Genomic DNA, 21,519 nt, shown 5'->3' on the forward strand with positions numbered 1-21,519 from the left:
AGGTCGTCGAAGATGCGCCACGCTCCGGAAGGCATGTCGTCGAAAATTGCGACAAAATCGCTGAATTAGCCGAGAAAGACCGGCATAGTAGCAGCCGTAGCATCGGCCAAGAGCTGGGAATAAGTCATCAAACCGTTATTAACCATTTGAAGAAGCTTGGATTCACAAAGAAGCTCGATGTATGGGTGCCACACACGTTGACGCAAAAAAAACATCTTTGACCGTATCGACGCATGTGAATCACTGCTGAATCGCAACAAAATCGACCCGTTTCTGAAGCGGATGGTGACTGGCGATGAAAAGTGGGTCACTTACGACAACGTGAAGCGCAAACGGTCGTGGTCGAAGCCCGCTGAAGCGGCTCAGACGGTGGCCAAGCCCTCATTAACGGCCAGGAAGGTTCTGCTGTGTGTTTGGTGGGATTGTCAAGGAATAATCTATTATGAGCTGCTTCCCTATGGCCAAACGCTCAATTCGGACCTGTACTGCCAACAACTGGACCGCTTGAAGGTAGCACTCATGAAGAAGAGGCCATCTTTGATAAACAGAGGCCGCATTGTCTTCCATCAGGACAACGCCAGGCCACACACTTCTTTGGTGACGCGCCAGAAGCTCAGGGAGCTCGGATGGGAGGTTCTTTTGCATCCGCCGTATAGTCCGGACCTTGCACCAAGTGACTACCACCTGTTTTTGTCCATGGCGAACGAGCTAGGTAGTCAGAAGTTAGCCACAAAAGAGGCCTGTGAAAATTGGCTATCCGAGTTTTTTGCCAATAAGGAAGCGAGCTTCTATAACAGGGGTTTTATGAAGTTGGCATCTCGTTGGGAACAAGTCATCGAACAAAACGGCGCATATTTGACTTAAAACAGATGATTGCAACTAATTCTATGAACAAATGAAAATTCAAAAAAAAATACCGCAGGACTTTTTTGACAGCCGAATATAATAGGTAAAAATAGCACACTGCACAGATAGCTGAACTAATTGAGTCATGACTGCCGTATAATATGGAAAATTCACAATTGTTCTGTTCGTTTTCAAGACAGAATATAATTAAAATACCAAACATGAATATCTCGTTAAAACTCCGACGAACTTACTGATCAACATGTCAGACAGGAACGATTTGAACGACTTCCACCGTTTCCCAGATTTTATTTCGACCTGTAGACAGATCAGGATCACATAAGCAGCCAGAACCTATAAGTCTTCTTTCCTCACGATTTGTGTGTAATATTGGCGTGCAACCTATTATGGTTTTCTTCCGAAGTGTGATTTATTAATTATTAATATTATTAATACATTAATACATTTATGTCAATGTGGAGAATTGTGTAACGATTTGGTTCTGACAACAAATATTAAATTTTGTTTCGTGATTTTTTTTAGTTTATGGAACAGAAAATAGTCGCATGGTGATAGAACAGGAGACACAGAGGGTGGTCGATGGCACAAATCTGTTTTTTCATCAAAAATTCACGAACTTACGAAACAATTCACGAAACAAAATTCAATATTTGCTCTTTGTTCCATTGTATTTTACGACACAAGTACAAAACATACTGTCATTAAAAAACTCTTTAACCTGTCAAGCGATTTACATAAAGTTGGCTGCGTTTGAAAGGTGAGACCTTTACCTTTCTAACGTTATCAACGTTTAACAGATGACAATACGTGTTTCATGATTTAAATAAAAAGTCCCCTTATTTATTGAACATATTGTGTATGTGTTCCATTGCTCTTCCTTAGATGAAATGTTAGAGCACTATTCCGACGGACTTCGCAGACTTTCTTGGGAAGTTTCAAGCATCGTTTATTGCACAAGCTTTTGTTCGACTTTTCCAGCTCCAGTTTGTTCCAATATCTGGCATCTGTGCACTGTGTCCTCTCGAGTCATCTTTTCTGTCATCTTCAACTTTCTCTTGATAATTTCTCAATAGTATTCGAGTGAACGAATTTGAGGACAATTGCCACTTCCGACCGGACGTTTGGTCACTAAATTCTGCTTCAACGTCTGATTTGAGTGTTTCTTGAAACGACATGAACGATAACCTTCTCGAAGATGGATTCTTCGGATAGTTCTACACTAAAACTAGCGTTGGCAGAAAACATTTCACCTTTCGCAGGAAAAATGCTATTTCGTTTGCTGAAGGACGAAATGAGCAAATAAAAGCATCTATTCCAAAAACTTTAAATTGTTTGTAAGTATGGGAGCAGAGATTTCTTCCTTTTATTTCTCTTCTGGGGCAAAAAAAAGTCCAATCGATGTCAACGAGGGGCTGGAATGCAGGGCTGTTTTACAGGACCACGCTATCCTCATAGCTACTAGTGCTGTTGCATAAATACATTACACCTCTTTATAAAATGGAGTAGGAAAGTGTTTTCTAGGAGTGAAAAGGAGAGCATAAACGTAAATATATATATCTATCACGGTCTAGGCTGTGTATGTGGCAAAATATACGAAAAACTTTAATACGTGCTTATTTGCAATGTGTCTCTTGTTTCTCTCACTCATATCGATCTTATATTGCTATACCATATATAGTATACAAATGCTATACCAGTATTTAAGAGTCATGACATTTTCTATTATTTTTAGGGTCTTTTAATGTAGTAAATCGGGATGACAAAACATGTGCTAAAAATTAATTTTATCCCTGGTTTGGCATCGTTTGTAATTTTTTGTACAATCCCAAAAAAGATGAAAAAAGAAAAAAAAAAGAAAGAGATGTCTGCTCCCATACATGTTTTTTTTGCCCTTCAGGACACGAAAAAGCATTTTTTCTGCCGAAGATCAAATGTATTCTGCCAACGCTAGTTTGGGTGTAGATATATAATTAACAACATCAAATATAAATTTTCATTCAAATTTAACAATACTTCCCTCTGCCCTGTTATTTTGATAGAGAGTTAATTGATTTACACCATGCTATATGTCGAAACCAGGGCCCGAAATCTTCGAAAGTGGAGAATGAAAACCGACTCTACTCTCAGTAACTTCGCTTCGACTAGGACTACTTCGGCAGTCGCCGTTAACAGAAAGTGAATTGAGTAGAAAATGAATTGATTAATGTTGAGAGTGAGGGTGACTGATGAATTATTTTAGTCAACACTTGTTCTGACTGATGCGACTAATGAATACAAATCAGAGATCGAAATTCTCGCTCGGCTGCGCGATAAATATTCATTCAATCAATCTAGTTTTCGATGAACTGTGTATTGTTGATATTTTCGTCTCTTCCTTTTCACCGAAAATTCTTTTTCAGAGAGAAAGAGATGTCGAAAATCTCTATCTCGGAAGTTCAACGAGAATGCTTTTTCGTCTCTCATTTGGTACTGAAAATATGGAGCGAAAAATCAAAGCTAACTTTACCAACATTAGTCTGTTAGAGCAGCATCCTGAAACCCAATGTTGCCGCATGTTTTCAACTGTTCTGAAGAAGTGAAAAATCATTATCGGCATCAAGGAGTCACTGAAAACGAGACCATTTTTCTGCAATCATAACTCACCGAAAAATAAAAATCGGCTCTGCGTTTCTCGCGAGAATCGAAGTGAGCGTATAATATTCTCTCGCCTCCTATATTTTCAGCTATGTTTCTCTGTGGGTGAAAATGGATGTTTTTCGTCTCAAATCGGCGAGCATTTCGATCTCTGATACAAATATGCCTCTTCATTCAACTGACTTCGGTCCACACATCCAATTCCCCCTGACACTTATTTCACACCCGCGTACGCAATCTTATTTTTACGTCCATATAAAGTGAAACGAAAACCTTATTTCTGATGCAAAAAAGTAGTTACAACATTAATGGACTTTGTATTGTCTACCCACCGTGAACTCAAACCAACGAACTTAGACAGTTATTAGGTATGCTATAACGGTCATCGCGTTAGTAGAGTAGAGTAGAGTAGAGTAGAGAAAGAGAGATCATTTTGGCGGAGAAACTGCGTGAAAAAGGACAAAGGTCTTCTTCTTCTGCTTAAATGGCACTAACGTTCCTAGAGGAACTTCGCCGTCTCAGCGTAGTATTACTTGCGTCATTTTTATTAGTACTTAATAGAGATTTCTAGGTAAAATAACACGTCTTGAATGCATTCTGAGTGGCAAGCTCTAGAATACGCGTGACCACAGTGCAAGTCGGAGGAAATTTCATTGACGAAAAATTCCCCCGACCAGAACGGGAATCGAATCCGATGATGAAAAACCGGCAAATGTTTTTCGAGCATTACGGACGGATTTTGGTCGTCATGGACGGCGGGATTAGCATGGATCGCTAATGTAGTGCGTAAATTCGAACGAACTGGATCCGTAGCGGATATTGTGAAACCTGTGCATCATCGTAATGTGCGTTCGGCCGAAAATATTGCTGCTGTTGCTGCCAGTGTGGAGGATGACCCGAATGTTTCGATTCCACGGCATGCTCAGCAATTGGGCTTGTCAAACACATCATTGTGGCGAATTTTGCATTTGGACTTGCACCTACATCCATATAAAGTCCAACTGGTACAAAAATTAGAGCGTGGTGACCATGGAATGCGTCGGGCGTACGTCGATTGGGTGAACGAACAACAGCAGCAAAATGCTGAATTTTCGAATCAAATTTTCTTCAGCGATGAGGCACATTTCGAGCTCGGTGGCTATGTGAACACCCAAAATTTCCGTATATGGGCCTCAGAAAATCCACACGTGATTATTGAGAGGCCATTGCATCCGCCAAAAGTCACTGTTTGGTGCGCATTATGGTCTGGTGGAGTAATCGGGCCGTATTTCTTTGAAAATGAGGACGGCGAGACGGTAACTGTGAATGGTGAGCGCTATGGCCGCATGTTAACCGATTTTTTTTGCCACAAACTGAAGATATGGATACGGATGACATGTGGTTTCAGCAGGACGGCGCCACGTGCCACACAACACGACCGAACATGGCCATATTACGAACGAAATTTGAGGGACACATAATTTCGCGTTTTGGTGATGCCAATTGGCCGTTCAGATCATGCGATTTGAACCCGCTAGACTTTTTTTTGTGGGGTTATGCGAAAGACCGTGTCTATGCCAACTCTCCGCAAACTCTTGAACATTTGAAAGACAACATTCGTGAAGTTATGACCGAGATACCACCCCATATATGCCGAAAAGTAATCGAAAATTACCTATTCCGGATCAAGGTGTGCGAGGAAGCCCTAGGTGGACATTTGAATGATGTTGTATTTCACACATAATGGCATAAACCAAACTTTAATTTGAAATAAAAGTTTCATCGAAATTCGAATTCTAAGTGTGTTTTATTTCAATTTACTTTCGGAATTTAAAGTTGGAAAACCCTGTGTGTTTGATAATTACGGAATTACGGACGTTCATATTTCTTCATTAGAATTACTTGCTACAAAGAACGTAGGCTACCACAAAACATTGAGTTGACGTAACATCTGATTTTGTGCAGAGGGTCAAACAAAAGTAAGACAATTATTAAAAATCTATTGGCATCATATGTGATCGGTCGAGAACGAAGATAAATTCCTCCGATTTCGACATAATCTCAACTTCAGGCCCAAAATTTTTCAAGACATGTCAAGAAAATTTCCAACCCGGGAAGATCCTTGACTGATTGGGAATTGAACCCAATGTCTGATAGTTTCTGCTTAGAACATAAAAGAGATCTGCCACAATTCAGAAATACTTGATATAACTATCTGATAAAAAGACAGTTTTCAAGAATTCTGAATGAGCTATCCCCATTCCAGCTTCCACTACAGACCCTACAACAAATTCATTGTGTATTTTGCGTTGCGTTTGGTGTCCTAGCATCGTTCGCGATTCTTGTATTGTATCTATGAACATCACTTCCTCTTTCAATTCGATCACACAGATATCGAGGCAGCATACCGTTTAAAATTTTAAAGATGAACACCATTGTCAAGTCATAAATTCTTTGCTTCACAGATAACCACTGTAGCGCGTCCAACATCACATTAGAGGAAGTGTATCTACTACATCTTAAAATCAAACGCATAACCTTATTTTGTAAACGCTGCAATCTCGTTATTTGTGTATTGTTTGCAAGGAACAGGATCGACGAACAAAAGTCCCTGTGTGACATATAATGCATATTTATCCTGCGTTTGAATGCATCCAAAACTTCAACTCGTTCCTGTGAGTTTTGATGCAAATAACTTAATGACTAGTTAGCGGCGAGAAGGGTGCCGGTTTCGTTCACCTTTATCAGAAACACCACAAAAGGAAATGAGACTTTTTCAACAACATTTAACCCAGTTTGAATAAATAAAACCGATTTTATGCGTCGATTCCTGTCTAACTATGAATGAGACCTGAGTTTACCAACAAGATTCTGAACTATGACAACAAACTACAGAGTGGACTGTATGTTCAGATCCGAATCATGAAAAAGGATCGAATTCGTCCAAGAAGTTTGTGTCATCAGTTTTTTTGGGTTTTCCACGATAGGAATTTCGTCAACTTATTACTTTATACCGGTAAAACAATTAGCTACGAAGTGTACAGTCTACCCTAGCTCAAACTCAAGCTCAGCCCGGTAAAACAATAAGACCAGTTTTACTAGTACAACATCCCTCCGACTTTCATCAGTTTCCGACACTCAAACAATTTGTAAGTTGAAAATATTTTTCAATGAACGAAGAAGTTATTGCAGCAGAGGACAGATCCATCATTCATTGAGTGAACATCTTGCTTTCCTCGAATGCGCCATGTGGCTACTTCCTCTGCAAATACAGTAGAGATCCGATTATTCGTGCAATTGGGAGACAAGGTCACTGCGAATTGGAAAAAAAAATCGCGGATAACGCGATAAAAGACAAAAATGCCTGTGAAAGCGATGATCAAAATAAAAGAGTAAATGCCAGTATCCGTTCGCGGATTATCGGTGCTCAACTGTACATATATAAGAAGACAATGATAAGAGTTGTGGAGGCGATCTGGCATAGTGGTAACATCCATGCCTCTCACGCTAAAGGTCACGAGTTCAATTCTCACTCCCGACATTCTTCCAAAAATGGAAGTAAAAGTGACGAACCAACCAAATGAGTTGAAAATCACTATAATACTGATATAAAAAAAAATGATACGAGTTGGCGACCCTTCTACTTCCGGAAAGTAGAAAACTATTAGTTGTATTCGTTGTTTTAGAATAATTCTCCTTGTCCTCTTATTCGTCTTCGACGGCAGTAACATTCCCGAAGAACTTCATCTCCATACATTGCTTCAAATTTCATTATTTGAATAAATTATCACACTACCTACAAACCTTCCAATCATTCGCATAAATTTTGGTTTTATTTAATGCTTGGATACTTGACGAGAATCGTAGCTTATCTATGCTAGCTTTTTCAAATGTGTTCAAATGCCAATTACAGCGCAGCCATACATTTTGCCTCAAATTCATTTGTGATAGGCGACGAATAAATATTTTAAAACATATCCTATCAAAAAGATGTCGGCGTGGTTGTGCACCACAACCTTACATAAACGGTGAAGCTTGCCGCAATTGCAAAGGTGTACAATGACCGCTCACCATCAACCTCATTATTCATCTTTCTCGTAGGTATTCCTCTGACGGAAAAAAGTGTATCAAGCCCAGCGGCACACAAATCGTGCGGACCACGAACAACAAAAAGCGATCCGCGTTACGGAGCCTAACCCATTGTCATCGAAACGCCGGGCTCATTATTTGATCATCTAAATTCTCCACAAATTCACTGCTCAAACGAGCGCGGATAACTTGTCAAAAGTGTGAATAGAGTTATACCATCTACGTGGCCGGCCAACCATTGATCGATACACCGTGGTAACAACTGATAATCAACAAGTGATGCTCACGGCTTCGCAAATAACCGTCGAGAGGAACGATAAACTTATTAATGACATCAATGTAATTACGAGTAGCCATACGAAAGAGTTTCGTTATGGTAACGTTTCTTGTGAAATAGGCTTTTTCCCGAGGGGCAATACTTACATCGTGATTGAATGAAATGAGATTGTGGTTTCTCTAGAAAACGAAATATGGTTTCATGTTCGTCATCCAGTAATGCTCTAGCATAATCCCTCTTGGTATGTAATTCGGGAATCGATATGTTTTATCTGCTTGTGAAATTGTTTTTTATGTTTTATGTTTTCAGAAAAAATTGCAATAAGGCTAGGATTCCTTATTTCATTTTTTTTATTTCACCCTGATTCAAGATGATAACTTGCAATGTATGAATGTGACCTTTCCTTGGCGGGCAACAACTTTCCAACCCAATCTCAAGTTTCACTGTTCGATGAGCGAAACCTACCACAAAAACAATGCCCTCGAACTTATTCGATTCCAATTGCCACAAATTGCTCGAAAGCATGAACGGTACACTGTTCACTGAACCCTTTTACAAATCTACCAAAGGACTTTGACTCCGCCGCAAACTCTAGCAAGCTGGCGCTTGATAGTTCGGAAATTTGTTTGTAGCAAAACTGCAAAGTGTGTGTAACGGAATGGCAGTATTACGTAAAACCGATTGACGATGTGTTCCCGCATAATAATTTTTGCAGGTCAACACCGGTAGCTCGCATCAGACTGAAAGCATCAATTAGTCTCCGATAGAAGGTACGAACCGGCTGTACGGTTAATTCTGAGACCGGTTGATCTTGATTACGTTCTACAGTCAGTGGCGAACAAGGACAACTTGTTCTCGTAGTCCGTTGAGAAGTGTAGGTAGTGGATCATGATGTTGGGATTGTTACCTAAGTAGATAATTTATGGTAAGGTTTGGGGAGATTGAACTGCTCTATTCTTTGTAATCAGGCTTATGTTATATTTACATAGGTACATATAGATACATACATAATAAAAATATTTCTCATATCGTTATAAGCGTTTTGACCTACTCTGGAAAGTCGAAAAAAAAATGTAAGGGGTTCTGTCTAGGGGACGACCGCATTTTCGACGTTTGACTTCAGAACTATATTATTTATTCCGCTTGTTTATCGCTTCGGATATTTTTTAACAATGCATCGAAATTTTTAAATATTTTTTTAATTATTTAGTTTTTTTACTGAAGTAAAAAAAATCATTCAATATTTGTACAATTTGAAACTGCTTTCGGATCTGGTAAACTGATAGAGAATAATTTGACACACAAGTCTCTAAATTGATATTGACCGCTCGCTGGCAGTACCAAGATTGGTTAATAGAAGCTCCAAATTCTGCTTTTACGCTCTCGCCATCTGAACAAGTTCCTTTCCTTTCATTTTTGTATTAGAGACACTTTAATTTTATTCAGTTCATTCGCATCTAGCTCTTGTGTAAAACTTCACTCCAACTCCTCTCCATGTCTTGAGAAACCAAATACAAAATACTCCCGCTCGACGCACAACACACAACAAACTCCAAACGGGAAGTGCTGAGCAAGTTTTCGTCAGGCGGTGTTTGTTCTCTGTGTACAACATACGTCATAGCAAATCCTTATTCTATTAAAAAACTATCAACTATTACAGAAAATATTTGGACTGGCTGCGCGAGTAAAAATATTTCCTATCGATTGATGTAAATATCTCTGCGAACTATCGAGAAAAGGAGAAGCTTCAATCGCAGTATTTCCTCTCTCCTCTCTTATTGCCCGTACGAAGACCGCTGCATTCGATTCGTGTATCACGTGTCAGTGTCAGTGTCTTTCGGATGATTTACAACAAATTACTGATAAAGAGAATCGTAGAATGCTATCAGCGCTTTTCGTTTATTTGGTTCCATTCTTACTTTGCAATTGACTACTCGCACTCGAATTTCTCTTTCCCACTCAGATATCGACCACAAACTTTAAACACTTTTGTTCCAATATTCCGCGAGAGATCGAAACGAAACCTTTGCATATGTAATGTTTTCCCACTGGGATGCATACATCTATGAAAGATACGTTGTATCTAAATAAATGCAGTGTATATCCATACACTCTGTCCAACTTCTATAAGACCACCTTGAGTATATTCCATTGTAACACAAACAGTTAGAATTTTTACTTATTTATTGGGCTTAAATATGATCATTTCAGCTGTTCAGTTTTTATGAGTTTTTATTTTTCTTCAAAATTCGTAAGTATTGTCAATGAAAAATTCAAAACAATCGGCAGTTTGCATGTCAATAGTTGGTAACCTTGCCATTTCGGTTAATAACCTGGAAAATCAGTGTTGGCATACTATTTACCAAATTCTGCAGAACGGATTTCTCGATATTTTCTCATATCTACGAAATTGGGGTCTTGAGTGCATCAACCGTAGTGGACTGCTTTCCCTCAGTGTAGAATCTGTGTACTCGGATCCCCCAAATCTAGAGAGCGAGCCGGACGATCCGATAAGTCAAGTTGTTGGTCCTTAATCCATTGCGTAGACGAAGGTGAGTAGGTGAGAGGATTCCAGAACATGTATGCAATCCTTGCTATTCATTTTGAAGAATGTGAAAGCTATCTTGAGTTTTCCGGTTGCACAGAATCCCGCCCAAACCATACCATACCATGAAAAATACTGTAGAAACCACCTGGATCATCCAATTTGAACTTTTTTTCGTCACTGACGATAATCCAGATGTGAGACGGTGTAAGATTAGGAGCTTTATCTTTCGTAGCCCTCTTTATGTAAGGATTTTTTACCAAAACTTGACTAATTGTCTCCCGAGAAACATTTAAATTCAAAAATTGCTATATTTCCATAAGCGATTTTGAAGTACAGTAGAACCCCGATTATCCGCGGAATAGTCGGGCTAGCTCACCGCGAACAACGAAAATCGCGGATAACGCAATAAAGGACTAAACATTAGTTCAAAACTCCAAAAAAGGATATTTCAGCATGAAAACTATGTTTTATCAATACATAAATCATAAAACTATCCATCTATCCATCAGAGAGCTTCGATTTACGTGGAGCTCTCTTCTTCTTACTATATCCTTGAGCATTCATCAAATAATTGAGTACTGCTTAACGGGATCGTCCAATCCGACGAGCAAATTCTCCGATACCAACACTTTATTGGTAAAATGTACCGATTTGCCCTTTTCCTCTCTCGGTGAGCTTCGGAATTTTCAAGGCCAGTGTTGCCGAATTTTCATCTGTACCAGAAGGGGTAAAAATATTTTTCATCTATACTTCTTCTCAAAAAACGTTCTGTACCATCGAAAACATTCATTGTAGAAAAAAATCTGATTTTGATTTATGACACATAGGACGGATTCCGCGCCAACTCGTCTATGGGATTGGCATGACACTCTCAGAACCTGATGAAACTTTTTGGGCGTGTAGACCTTACCTAATTAAGCAATTTCGCATACTTAGTTTTCTGAAAATTTATCTAGACTAACATATGGAATGGGCCAAATATTTATGACCATTTTTTTATAAAATTTTGACGTAGACCTACGTCTTTCAGGAAGGATGCCAAATCAGAAAACAAAACGTTATGATTGGGCAGTTTAACAAAATGACCAATGTAACACGAAATTGAATTTCTGTTACGTAATTTAATGTCAAAAAATGAGGTCTAGACCTCTAAAACACTCATTAAATATTGTTATTATTATTTTTTTTTATTTTGGGCTAGCTTTCTGCACTGAAAAAAAATAAACTTAATTTCAATAAAATATTCAAAAAATTATTGTTAAAAAAAACATTTTTGCCTTAAATATACACAAGTTGCACTACATGGAAGAGTTGTAGGGCACATATTTATCTACCATTTCATCAAAATCGGAGATGACCTTTTTGAGAAAATCGACTTTAGGTTTTTAAAAATCGATTTTTTTTCAGTATTGGATGCCGAAAATATTCTTTTAGTATTTTTTAACTGAAAATTCAATTATTTCCCTAAAACTCTTCCATAGATCACTTTTTTGTAGGACTAGGAAACTAAGTATGCCAAGTTGCTTAATTAGGTAAGCTCTTCACGCCCAGAAAGTTTCATCAAGTCTGAGAGGGTCATGCCAACATCTGGTCGAGTTGGCGCGAAATCCGTCATAGCATAAAAGTAAGAAATTTCACATGCGAAAAAAACTGTACCAATATGTGCTTTATGTCGAAAATATGTAATCTGTGTCGTACATAATCTGTGCCAAAAATAACGAAAAAAATTGTAACACTATTCGAGGCTGTTGTAGTGAATGTGAACGAACATGCACTGCTGTTTGCAATATCTTCCATTCTTTCCATTCTTGTAGCGAGATGTGTATGTGTGTATATGTGTGTGATATCAACATTAGGAATAGATGATGTCCGTTCATTGTGCTGTGCTGGCTAGCTCGCTCGCGACTGTGATTTCAAATCGCGGATGGCTTATACCTTCAAAAATGTTGTGCCGAAAGGATTTTTGGATATTTCACCTCGTTGAAAAGTTCCAAAATAAACTGGGGTCACCTCGAGGGAAGTAGCAGAGCTATACGAATTCTTAACTGCGTTTTTTTCTGAAACCATATTTTTTCAGCTGGTAGTACGCTTATCTCAGAATCTAGTGAACCGATTTGCCTGAATGTAAATGTAAAAATGAATTATCTAATTTTTTTTTCTTCACGGATAACCATTGCAGAGCGTCCAGCATCAAAGATGAGGAGATTTTTTTTTTAATTAAATCGTTTATTTTTACAGGCTCAGTTACATAAGTTTAAAGGAGCCAAACTCCTATCTGTATAGTTACAAGTATATATAAACATTTTTTATTAATTCTAATGTTAATGAAGTAGAGAACCGATTACTTGCGGTTTGCTCGAGTTTAGAAGGGTGACATTTTGTTTCAGGAAAAGGATGGGTTATAAGGATATGTTGACAATGTTCACAATCACATTCGCACTCACATTCATCATACTCAATTCTTAAGCCTATCTTATATCTAATATGTATTATCTAAATTATTACGAAGCAGTTTTTTGAATTTTTGATGATTTTTTGATTAGCCATTTTAGTTGGGAAAACAGCTAATTTTTATTCGAATGGTCACCGTTTTGGCAACTTTTCGAATAATCGAAAACCGCCACGTAACAATTTAGATAGTTCATTTTAACATACTTTTACAAAGAATTCAGCCAGATCGTCCCACTAGATTCTGAGAAAAATGTACCACCATCAAAGAACTGTTTTAGATAGAGCATTCACGCACCCAGCTGTCAGCAGCACAATAATTGCTATATTGGTATCCAAAAATTGAAAAATACATCTTGAAATAAACCCTCACCAATCACCAAAATGTCCCAAAACCCAACTTTCATTCCAACATTCGGAAATAATCAAGAGAATCCGTTATTTTTCGACCTCCCTGAGTAAGGTCACCCTTTGAGTTTCACATCAACCAAATAGAACAGTGTTGTTCAGCTAAAAGGTGTAACGATAAAAATTTGTCCTACTTAAATTTGACGTATTTCTTTTGAGTTCACATTTGCAAAACTCAGCCACCCCTTAATTTTGTAGATACGTGCCTGTAGAATTATTGCTCTATTTCGATTTTAACGTTTGCTCTTCAGTTCACAAAATGGCGCTCAAAAACAAGACAGGATTTGCATCCTGCCACTAAGGAAAGAAGGCAATGGCCGATGAATAGTACACCACGAATAACGTAATGGTGGTGCCCAAGTAGTTACGTAGGGGCATTTGGGTTGGACCTTGCTTTCGAACGATTGCGTCCTTCAGATGGTCCAATCGTTAACAGTATATGAGGGCTATTCAGAAAGTAGCAGACGTTTTTGACTAGCGCGGCAGTGTGCGGGACTAAAGTTGCCATCTTGGTATCAAATGATTTCTGAGCTCAGTATGCATCAGGCTGTGATAGTGGGCGGTCAGTATTTCACTTTCTTCTCTCGTTGTGACTAAGTAAAATGTGTGCGGCAATAGAAAATCCCTCCACTTGTGAAGTGCGTTCAGTGATTGGTGTGCAGACATCTTTTGATACTACGAGGTATGGCTATTAAATAACGAGACTGTGTGCCTGGTGGGCACCCTAGAGGGGTGGGGGGGAAAACGAATAGTGCGTTCGGTAGCTTGGAGTGTCTGCTATAAACGTACGAAAACACGTTTTTGTCACTATAGTAGTTTGCGAGCAGCAGTTAATTGAAAGATGGTTTATAGTGCGCGTCGTAAATCATGTGTGACAAAAAACACGAACATCAACGCACCTGTCCATAACGCGCTGTCGGTGAAGCAATTTGTAGCCGATAAGGCCATTCAAGTGCTCGAACATGCCCCGTACTCGCCAGATCTAGCCCCATGCGACTTTTCCCTATTTCCCAAGATCAAATCCGTGTTGAAAGGTACCCGATTTCAGTCCGTAGAAGAGGCGAAGGAAATAGCGACGCGGCTTTTGAACGCCATCACAAAAGAAGAGTTTTAGCACTGCTTCGAACAATGGAAAAACCGTATGGAAAGGTGTGTGATGAGCCAAGGGAAGTATATTGAAGGGGAGCATATCGTTGTATCGTAATTTTTAAAATATAACCCTTTTTCGTAACCAGTCTCGTTATTTAATAGCCATACCTCGTAATTACCCAATAATTATTAGTTTATTTAGAAATATTCAAATGTGTGTGTATTTGTCAAACTAATCTTTCAATTAAAACATTCTCTAAGGATGAAACAAAGGCAATTAGATGAGATTTAAAAAAAACTCAAGCAAATCATTCATCATCATCTATTTCTAAATGATTTAATTTCTGTATGTTCATTCGGCAAACAATTCCCACGAACATTCTATAGAAAACATGGTAAAAAGATGTTTTCTCATTTTACATCTTGTAGTGGCATATGCTCTTATATGAACTAGTTTCGAGGCGTTTATCCAACAAGGTGACTGCGGCGTCCATCTCTACCAAGCATCAACAGAAACAACGCCGACTTCTTTTACTATTCACCATTAAGCCTTCTTTCTTTCATGTTCAGGAATTAACTCTTTTATTAAACTTCTGCTGAATTTTGTCAAAACTACCAAGGCATTTCGACAATAGGCCATCACAAATTTTGTGATTACAAAATTATACCCACCCTGGATTCGTCTCTAACTAATGAAAAATTAGAAACGTTTGAACATTTTCTCACGGATGATGTTCTACGCTGTTCATCAGACCACAAATAAATAAATAAATAAATAAATATATAAATAATGACACCACGGAAGCTTATCGCTCAATATTATTCACTCATATGATAAACCTTAGAACAAAAATGTGCTGGGTGCAGCTTTCCTTCCCATTGTTTTCTTCGATGGAACCCCGTGCGTACCGCCGTACGCCTTCGATTTGACCTGATCCCTTTGACTCCGGGCTGGCTGAGACCTGTAACAGAAAACATCATCAAATAATATTGGTCGAATGAACATCAACAAGATTTTCTACATCGTAAACTGGTTATACACCGGCGAGTTGCTTTGCTTTGTTTTCGGAGGTCGATCCGATTTGAAGGATAATCCAACCTTCGAAAGTGTATCTCGCAATTTTGCATTCTGCCGGGTTTCCTGCGATTGGTATTCAGAAGGAGGAGGAGGATCGATGATAAGTCTAACGCCGTCATCGGCTTGCGCCATCGTATAGTCGTTGGCTCTATTTGGTTTGGATGACTGAGACTTCAAATCACTCGGAGGTATTTTGGATTCACGATTTTGCTGATAAGGAGAAGGATACTCGAATTCCTGGCTGTTTGCTATTATCTCCGCGCTGGGAATATCGTACGGAAGGTCTCTGTACGGATCGTAGCCCACGTGGTCCTCGAATTTGCCCGGGTTACTGTAAAGGGACTTCTTTGGCTCATATCCAGGCTCCCGGTATTTAGGCGACTGGTTAGAGGATGCCTTCCATCCAGGATTGTATGGTGGCTGATAGGGGTAGAATTGCGAGGGATATAAGGGACTCGGCTGTGCATTAAATAGAGACTTAGATGCTGGTTTATTCCGCACGGTGCTTGTTTGCTTGGCTGACAAACGGGTGGGAGGCACTTTAGGTGTAGTAGTTGATACTATGTGACCACTTGGCATGGTACTCGTTATACTCGGTATGGTCTTCGTAACTCCCAAAACATTTGATCTATCCCATCTGACCAACGAGTTATCCAAATCAAATGTCGCTGATGGCGTAGTCGCGTGCAAAGCTACATCGACGATGTGCCCTAGGTTCTTTAGAGAATTAGCATCAATTTGGCCAGATTTTCCAAAAATGTCGCTATTCGAGCAGAGTTTGACACAATCTGAAAGTCAATCAGTTTTAGTGTGTACACAATGAGAACTGTAATAAAAAACTATACCTTCCGATGAATTACTGTTAGGACTCAGAACCAAATAACCGATATGAGAACTATTGAAAATATTAATTACACAGGGACGACAATTCTCTCGGTTGTCTTTCTCACGCTCTTCCGAACGATCAAATCTTTTCTGCTTCACTGATGGAGTTGCTTCTAGTGTCTCTGTTTCATTAAATTTGTATCTGGCCTGATGTAACGTTGTCAACATCCAGTCGACAAATTTTCTCATCGACTCATCCAAATCCTCAAATTTCCAGGGCCTGAAAGTTGACTTATCGTTTGGTTTAATATCCTTCCTCGCGTTGGATTGCGGAGTTTCATCGTTTGCGTTTTTCATCAATATCGGGAACCACTTCTGTGCCATATCATTCGAATAGCTATCATTCATCTTAACAGTGTTCACTTCTTCTAGATAGCCGTAACTTGGTTCCGCACTATCATCCACTTTCATATTTAAAGATGAAGCTTCAGGATCTACTTCTTCACTAGAGGGCATTATTTGCATGTCACTGATTTTGTTCAAATACTTCGACCAACTATTTTCAGCTGTAGCATAATTCGCCCGTTTCACAATAGGTGCACTAGTGGGACTCAACCGCTTAACCACAAACATTTTTCTTGCGTTTTGGGGGTGATGAAACTTTCCTAAATCAATCGCCTCATCTTCTTTGTCACTATTTAGATAAAAATCCGCTTCATCCGAGCCGCTGAATACACTACGGCGATAGGGATCGTTCCCGTAAGTATGCTGTTCACCATCGAACGCTACAACTAAATTCACCAACGCAAACGCGACCAACGCACAAATTGTCACTTTAAACATTGCAGCACCATCGAGTCCTCGGTAGCAATCGGATCTATACTAACTCTGGAGCAGTGGCGCAACAAAGTTTAAATACAATAAACGTTCATGGGTTTATGGCACCCGCAGGTCACGTACCGCTAGATAGCACCCAATACGGGTCAAACATCTACCGAAATTAGTGCGAAATGAAACACTCAACCTATCCTATCCAGCAGTGACCCAACGCTCCTCACACATCAGTGGACAAGAACTAAAGAGATCGAGTTCAGAATGTTTTCAAGTGTGTGACACGTTCCAGTCAACGCTATAATATAAACTGTAGCTGAAATGTTTTGAAGCCCACAGAATAGTCAACATATTACGCAGTGGTCCGTGTTCATACTTGATCGGCGTTAGCATTTACATTTAGCAACAGCGCGGTCATAAGCAGCAGTCTCACATATTTGGGTGATTATACTATCACCAGGGTAAACAGCTTAGGCCCTGTACATTGCTGAGCCATGGTTACTTATTCCAGCGTCTCAGTAGAATGAAAGTTTACAGACGCTAGGTCGATACTCCTTGTTATTGTGTCTGTGGTAGCTCTGCTCATAATTCACATTTACATCTGATCGCTGTGAACAGCCTTTTTCGCCAGTTGAGGAGGGACTCCGTCGATTTGACGATTTGTTATGACATATGAGATTTAGTCAAGTGTTCGATGTAGATGTAGTTACAAAATCGTGGGACAAAAAATATTGTTTTAAGGCACTGGTAGTAGTGCGCCTAAGTGCCCCCTGAAAGACGGTAACTCGCTGGCGGAACATTTATCTCAGGAACTGTACGGCCGATTTAGCTGGAATTTGGCTACAAACAATACGTGAAAATTTAGTAACGGTTTTTTAACATCCTAAAATTTGCCAGAATGGCGGCTTCATGATTTTATCGGACCATGGCTTTACTTCCATTCTGAATGACAATAGAAAGAATTGAACTCGTGACCTTTAGCCAGAGAGGTACGGATGTTAAACACTACGCCAGATCAACTTTTGACACAACATTTTTAAGGCTAAAAGCTATCCGATAATGTAAAATTAAAAAAATCGAAATTTTTGATATTTCAGTTCCTCCCTCAAACAGCTTATAATTCAAAAAGTTGCAAAAACCCTCTGCTATTTCAATCAATTCGGTCACTTCGATGTAATGAATAATATCTCATAATGGATGTTCAAAAATTGCTTTGTATCGCTATAAAGATGTATTCCTCTAAAATGTTATTGAGCAAGTAAGTAATTTATCATTGAAATTAGCATTTTCATTATATACATGACGATATTTGCAACCAACTCGATGCAACAATTTCGCACATAAAAAACGCATGAAATTTTGCACATCTTACCCAACCAAAAGGGAACCCAAAATTTACGCAAGTTCCACTCACGACTCCAAGTTCGCCATAGGCTGTCCGTTATATGGCATCACACGGCGGCCCACACTTATTGCGATGACAATAATAGCAGCATTTGGCGCCTCGGCGTGTCAACGGAACTATGCATTTTATGAACGAACTAATCGTTATGATCGCATCATAACTGAAACAACCCGACTGTACATCGTGACCAATTTCGTCGAGGTAGATGTGCGAAATTATGGGCACTGAAATGTGACTCAAAGCATTCGTGTTCATGAAAATTTAAAAAAAAGGTGCTTGACATGATTTAGATTTTTTTTTTCTTTGCGGTAATTATTAGTATAGTGCGACATTCATGTTCTAAGGGACTTAGATTTTTTATGTCTTTGAAAATATCAAATGTATTTTTTCAAGGCGAATACGACGAATGGTAGACGGTAAAAATAGACGGTTTCAAGTGAAAAGACTAGTCACATATATCGATAGGGGCTATCCTAATACCACGTGGACAGAAACAGCAAACGATAGACAGTTTGGTAGCTTCAAATTATTTTTGGTTAATCAATCAATCGTTTTACAGAGTTGGTAATATTGACAGAGTTTAGAGTACTAACGAAGACGAAGATAGAGAAAGAAATAATTGACGAAAAAGCCTAAACTATTGATCAAAAACAGTTAACCCTTTGCGGTCGTATTGAATTTGGACATGGGTATCGTACTGGTCGGTGTTATTTTTACATGAAAGAGCAGTGATGCTAACTTGAAGATTATGAAAGGTAAACAAGATTTTTTTTTTTTTTTGTGAACTCAAGATTACTGAACAATGTGTTTTAATGTGTTGTCTTTATGTAAAAATCATTCGGTGTTATAATTCTCTTCCTTGTGATATCTTTCGAATAATCCCCTACATGCAGTTTTTCTGGTTTTCGCATATATTACAAAAATAGTTAGTTTCACGTCTTCCGCCTTTTATCTATTTTATACCAATTTTTTCATTAATGTATGAATGTCAAACATTCATAGAAAAATAGCTTTTTTGTGATTCGATTATGTATTGGATTCGAAAATTAACGTTGAAAGTGAAATTGCGTTTATATATAATCGAGTCCGACCTGTACTTGGTACCGTTATCTATTATTCATAGCTTTTTTTTAATTCAAATTCGTCTAGCAAATGTGTAGTTCAGTATGCAATGGAACCCCGATTATCCGCGGAATAGTGTGGCAAGGTCATTTCGGATAGCGAAAATCGCGAACAAGAACTGAAAATGAGTTACAAACGCAAAAAAATATAACTATGTCGATATAAGCATAAAACATTTCACTCATTGTGCATGTTTCGGTGAATCGAGCTTTAAGGTGGGACCGCGATTTTTTTATCTTCCGATTTTTTTTTTCGGATGTTAGGAATAAAGTGAAGTTTTCGGGTATTTTGGTTATTGTTTAAGGTACATTTGAAGATATATTTTCCATTTTTACAGTGCACGAATGATGCTTATTATGCTGTTGACAGCTGGATGCGTTGATGCTGTCTGAAAACTGGTATCTTGCTGGTGGTATCGTTTCTGAAGCACCGGGGTGTCGCAGAACGAATTCCAAAGAATATTTTGAAACTTTAGGACAATATCTAAAGCGTTACATAGGGGTTCTTGAAAATTCAAAAAATAAAATAAATTTTAAAAAAATAAAAAATCTAAAAAATGAGATATCAAAAAACGGCTTTGTAACGCTTTAGATAATTCAAGTTTACATGCTGTGGAGGCGATCTGGCGTAGTGGTAACATCCATGCCTCTCACGCTAAAGGTCACGAGTTCAATTCTCACTCCCGACATTCTTCCAAAAATGGAAGTAAAAGTGACGAACCAGCCAAATGAGTTGAAAGTCACTATAATACAGATACAAAAAAAAAAAAGTTTACATGCTGATAAAAAAGTTCAGCCAAATCGGTGGAGTAGATCCTGAGATATCGATACCACCAGCTGGAAAAACATGGTTTCGAGAAAACGCGTTTCAAAATTCGTACAGCGTACAGAAAAAATCCTATATCCCTTGAGGTGACTTCATACTTTTGGTCGTATCTTTTAAAGAAATCAAATATCGAAAAATCCTCATAGGACAACACAAGTTTCTCAAAAATGCAAAAAACAAAACAAAATTTTTTCGACCTTCCAGACCGGGGTCTCCCCTTCAATGGTCAATAACAACGCCGTCCACGCCCTTACAGTCACCAGGGGAAGGGAAGGAATGTTAGTATGATATTCGCTGCACGAATGTCAGAATGGTTGCCTCTATAGCGTGGTTCCCTAGCGTTTATCAAGGAAGGGACAGATGTTAGGTAAGATTGATTGGTGATTGATGATTGATGTGATTAGAAGTTTAGTCATTTCTTTCTTTGCATAATAACCATGGATAACAGCTATTATAACAATCCTCCTTAGGAGCTTTGGATCCTCTGCTCTGGTTTTCAATAGTTTCAGGTTCTTTTTCGGACATGCTACAATAGAGATCCGTCATTCTCAAGCGGTGCTCAGTTTTGGAAGCTTAGAATATCACAATTAACACATTCGACGCCCAATGCGCAATTTTTGAGTTTCTCGAGGGGCCCGAATTGCGGATAAGTTATTAAATAGATATCAAACTTAGTTTGTAGACAACTTTCACATGATCTAGTGAATTTTTTTCTATTTGAAGACGAATTGACAACAATAGCACGTGCCAAATCATATTATACGGGTTTCGCAAAAAACTGCAGTACAAACGTTCCGTAATATAAATTGATAAAAAGTATAGCATAAACATTATATTAAAATGATTATGATTTTATTGTTTTTCTACATATCCTATAGTTACATTTAGGTACCTATTCTGTCAAATTCCGTTTGAAAATCCTATTCAATTTGAACGAGGAAAGTGTCACCCATATCTGGGTGACGGGGCGGCGAAAGTGTTAAAAAATACAAAAATTGGCGATACAGGAATAAGGAAGGTGGCGGATAATGTATTGTATATAAGAAGTTTAAAAGTACGATTTTTCAAAAAATGAAGCTATATTAAATACGAAA

General features: G+C 38.6%; 1 protein-coding gene across 1 annotated transcript; it reads right to left on the reverse strand.

The window, feature by feature from the left end:
- Positions 1-14,268: 14,268 nt before the first annotated feature.
- Positions 14,269-17,228, reverse strand: LOC129778314 (uncharacterized). The gene is made up of 3 exons (XM_055785140.1): positions 16,263-17,228; positions 15,362-16,205; positions 14,269-15,301 (listed from the first exon to the last, which is right to left on the reverse strand). The coding sequence occupies exons 1-3, from the start codon at positions 17,083-17,085 to the stop codon at positions 15,181-15,183; spliced, it is 1,788 nt and encodes a 595-aa protein (XP_055641115.1). The 5' UTR covers positions 17,086-17,228; the 3' UTR covers positions 14,269-15,180.
- Positions 17,229-21,519: the final 4,291 nt, after the last annotated feature.

Source organism: Toxorhynchites rutilus, chromosome 3, assembly GCF_029784135.1.
Source record: "Toxorhynchites rutilus septentrionalis strain SRP chromosome 3, ASM2978413v1, whole genome shotgun sequence".
In the NCBI taxonomy this organism is placed as follows: domain Eukaryota; kingdom Metazoa; phylum Arthropoda; class Insecta; order Diptera; family Culicidae; genus Toxorhynchites; species Toxorhynchites rutilus.

Bases quoted from the DNA above. Each gene is read 5' to 3' on its own strand.
- LOC129778314 (XM_055785140.1), bottom strand. From the start codon at position 17,085: ATGTTTAAAGTGACAATTTGTGCGTTGGTCGCGTTTGCGTTGGTGAAT. The intron at 16,206-16,262 runs GTATAGTTTTTT...ATTGACTTTCAG, and splicing joins TAACAGTAATTCATCGGAAG to ATTGTGTCAAACTCTGCTCG. The intron at 15,302-15,361 runs GTAGAAAATCTT...TTTCTGTTACAG, and splicing joins GTGTATAACCAGTTTACGAT to GTCTCAGCCAGCCCGGAGTC.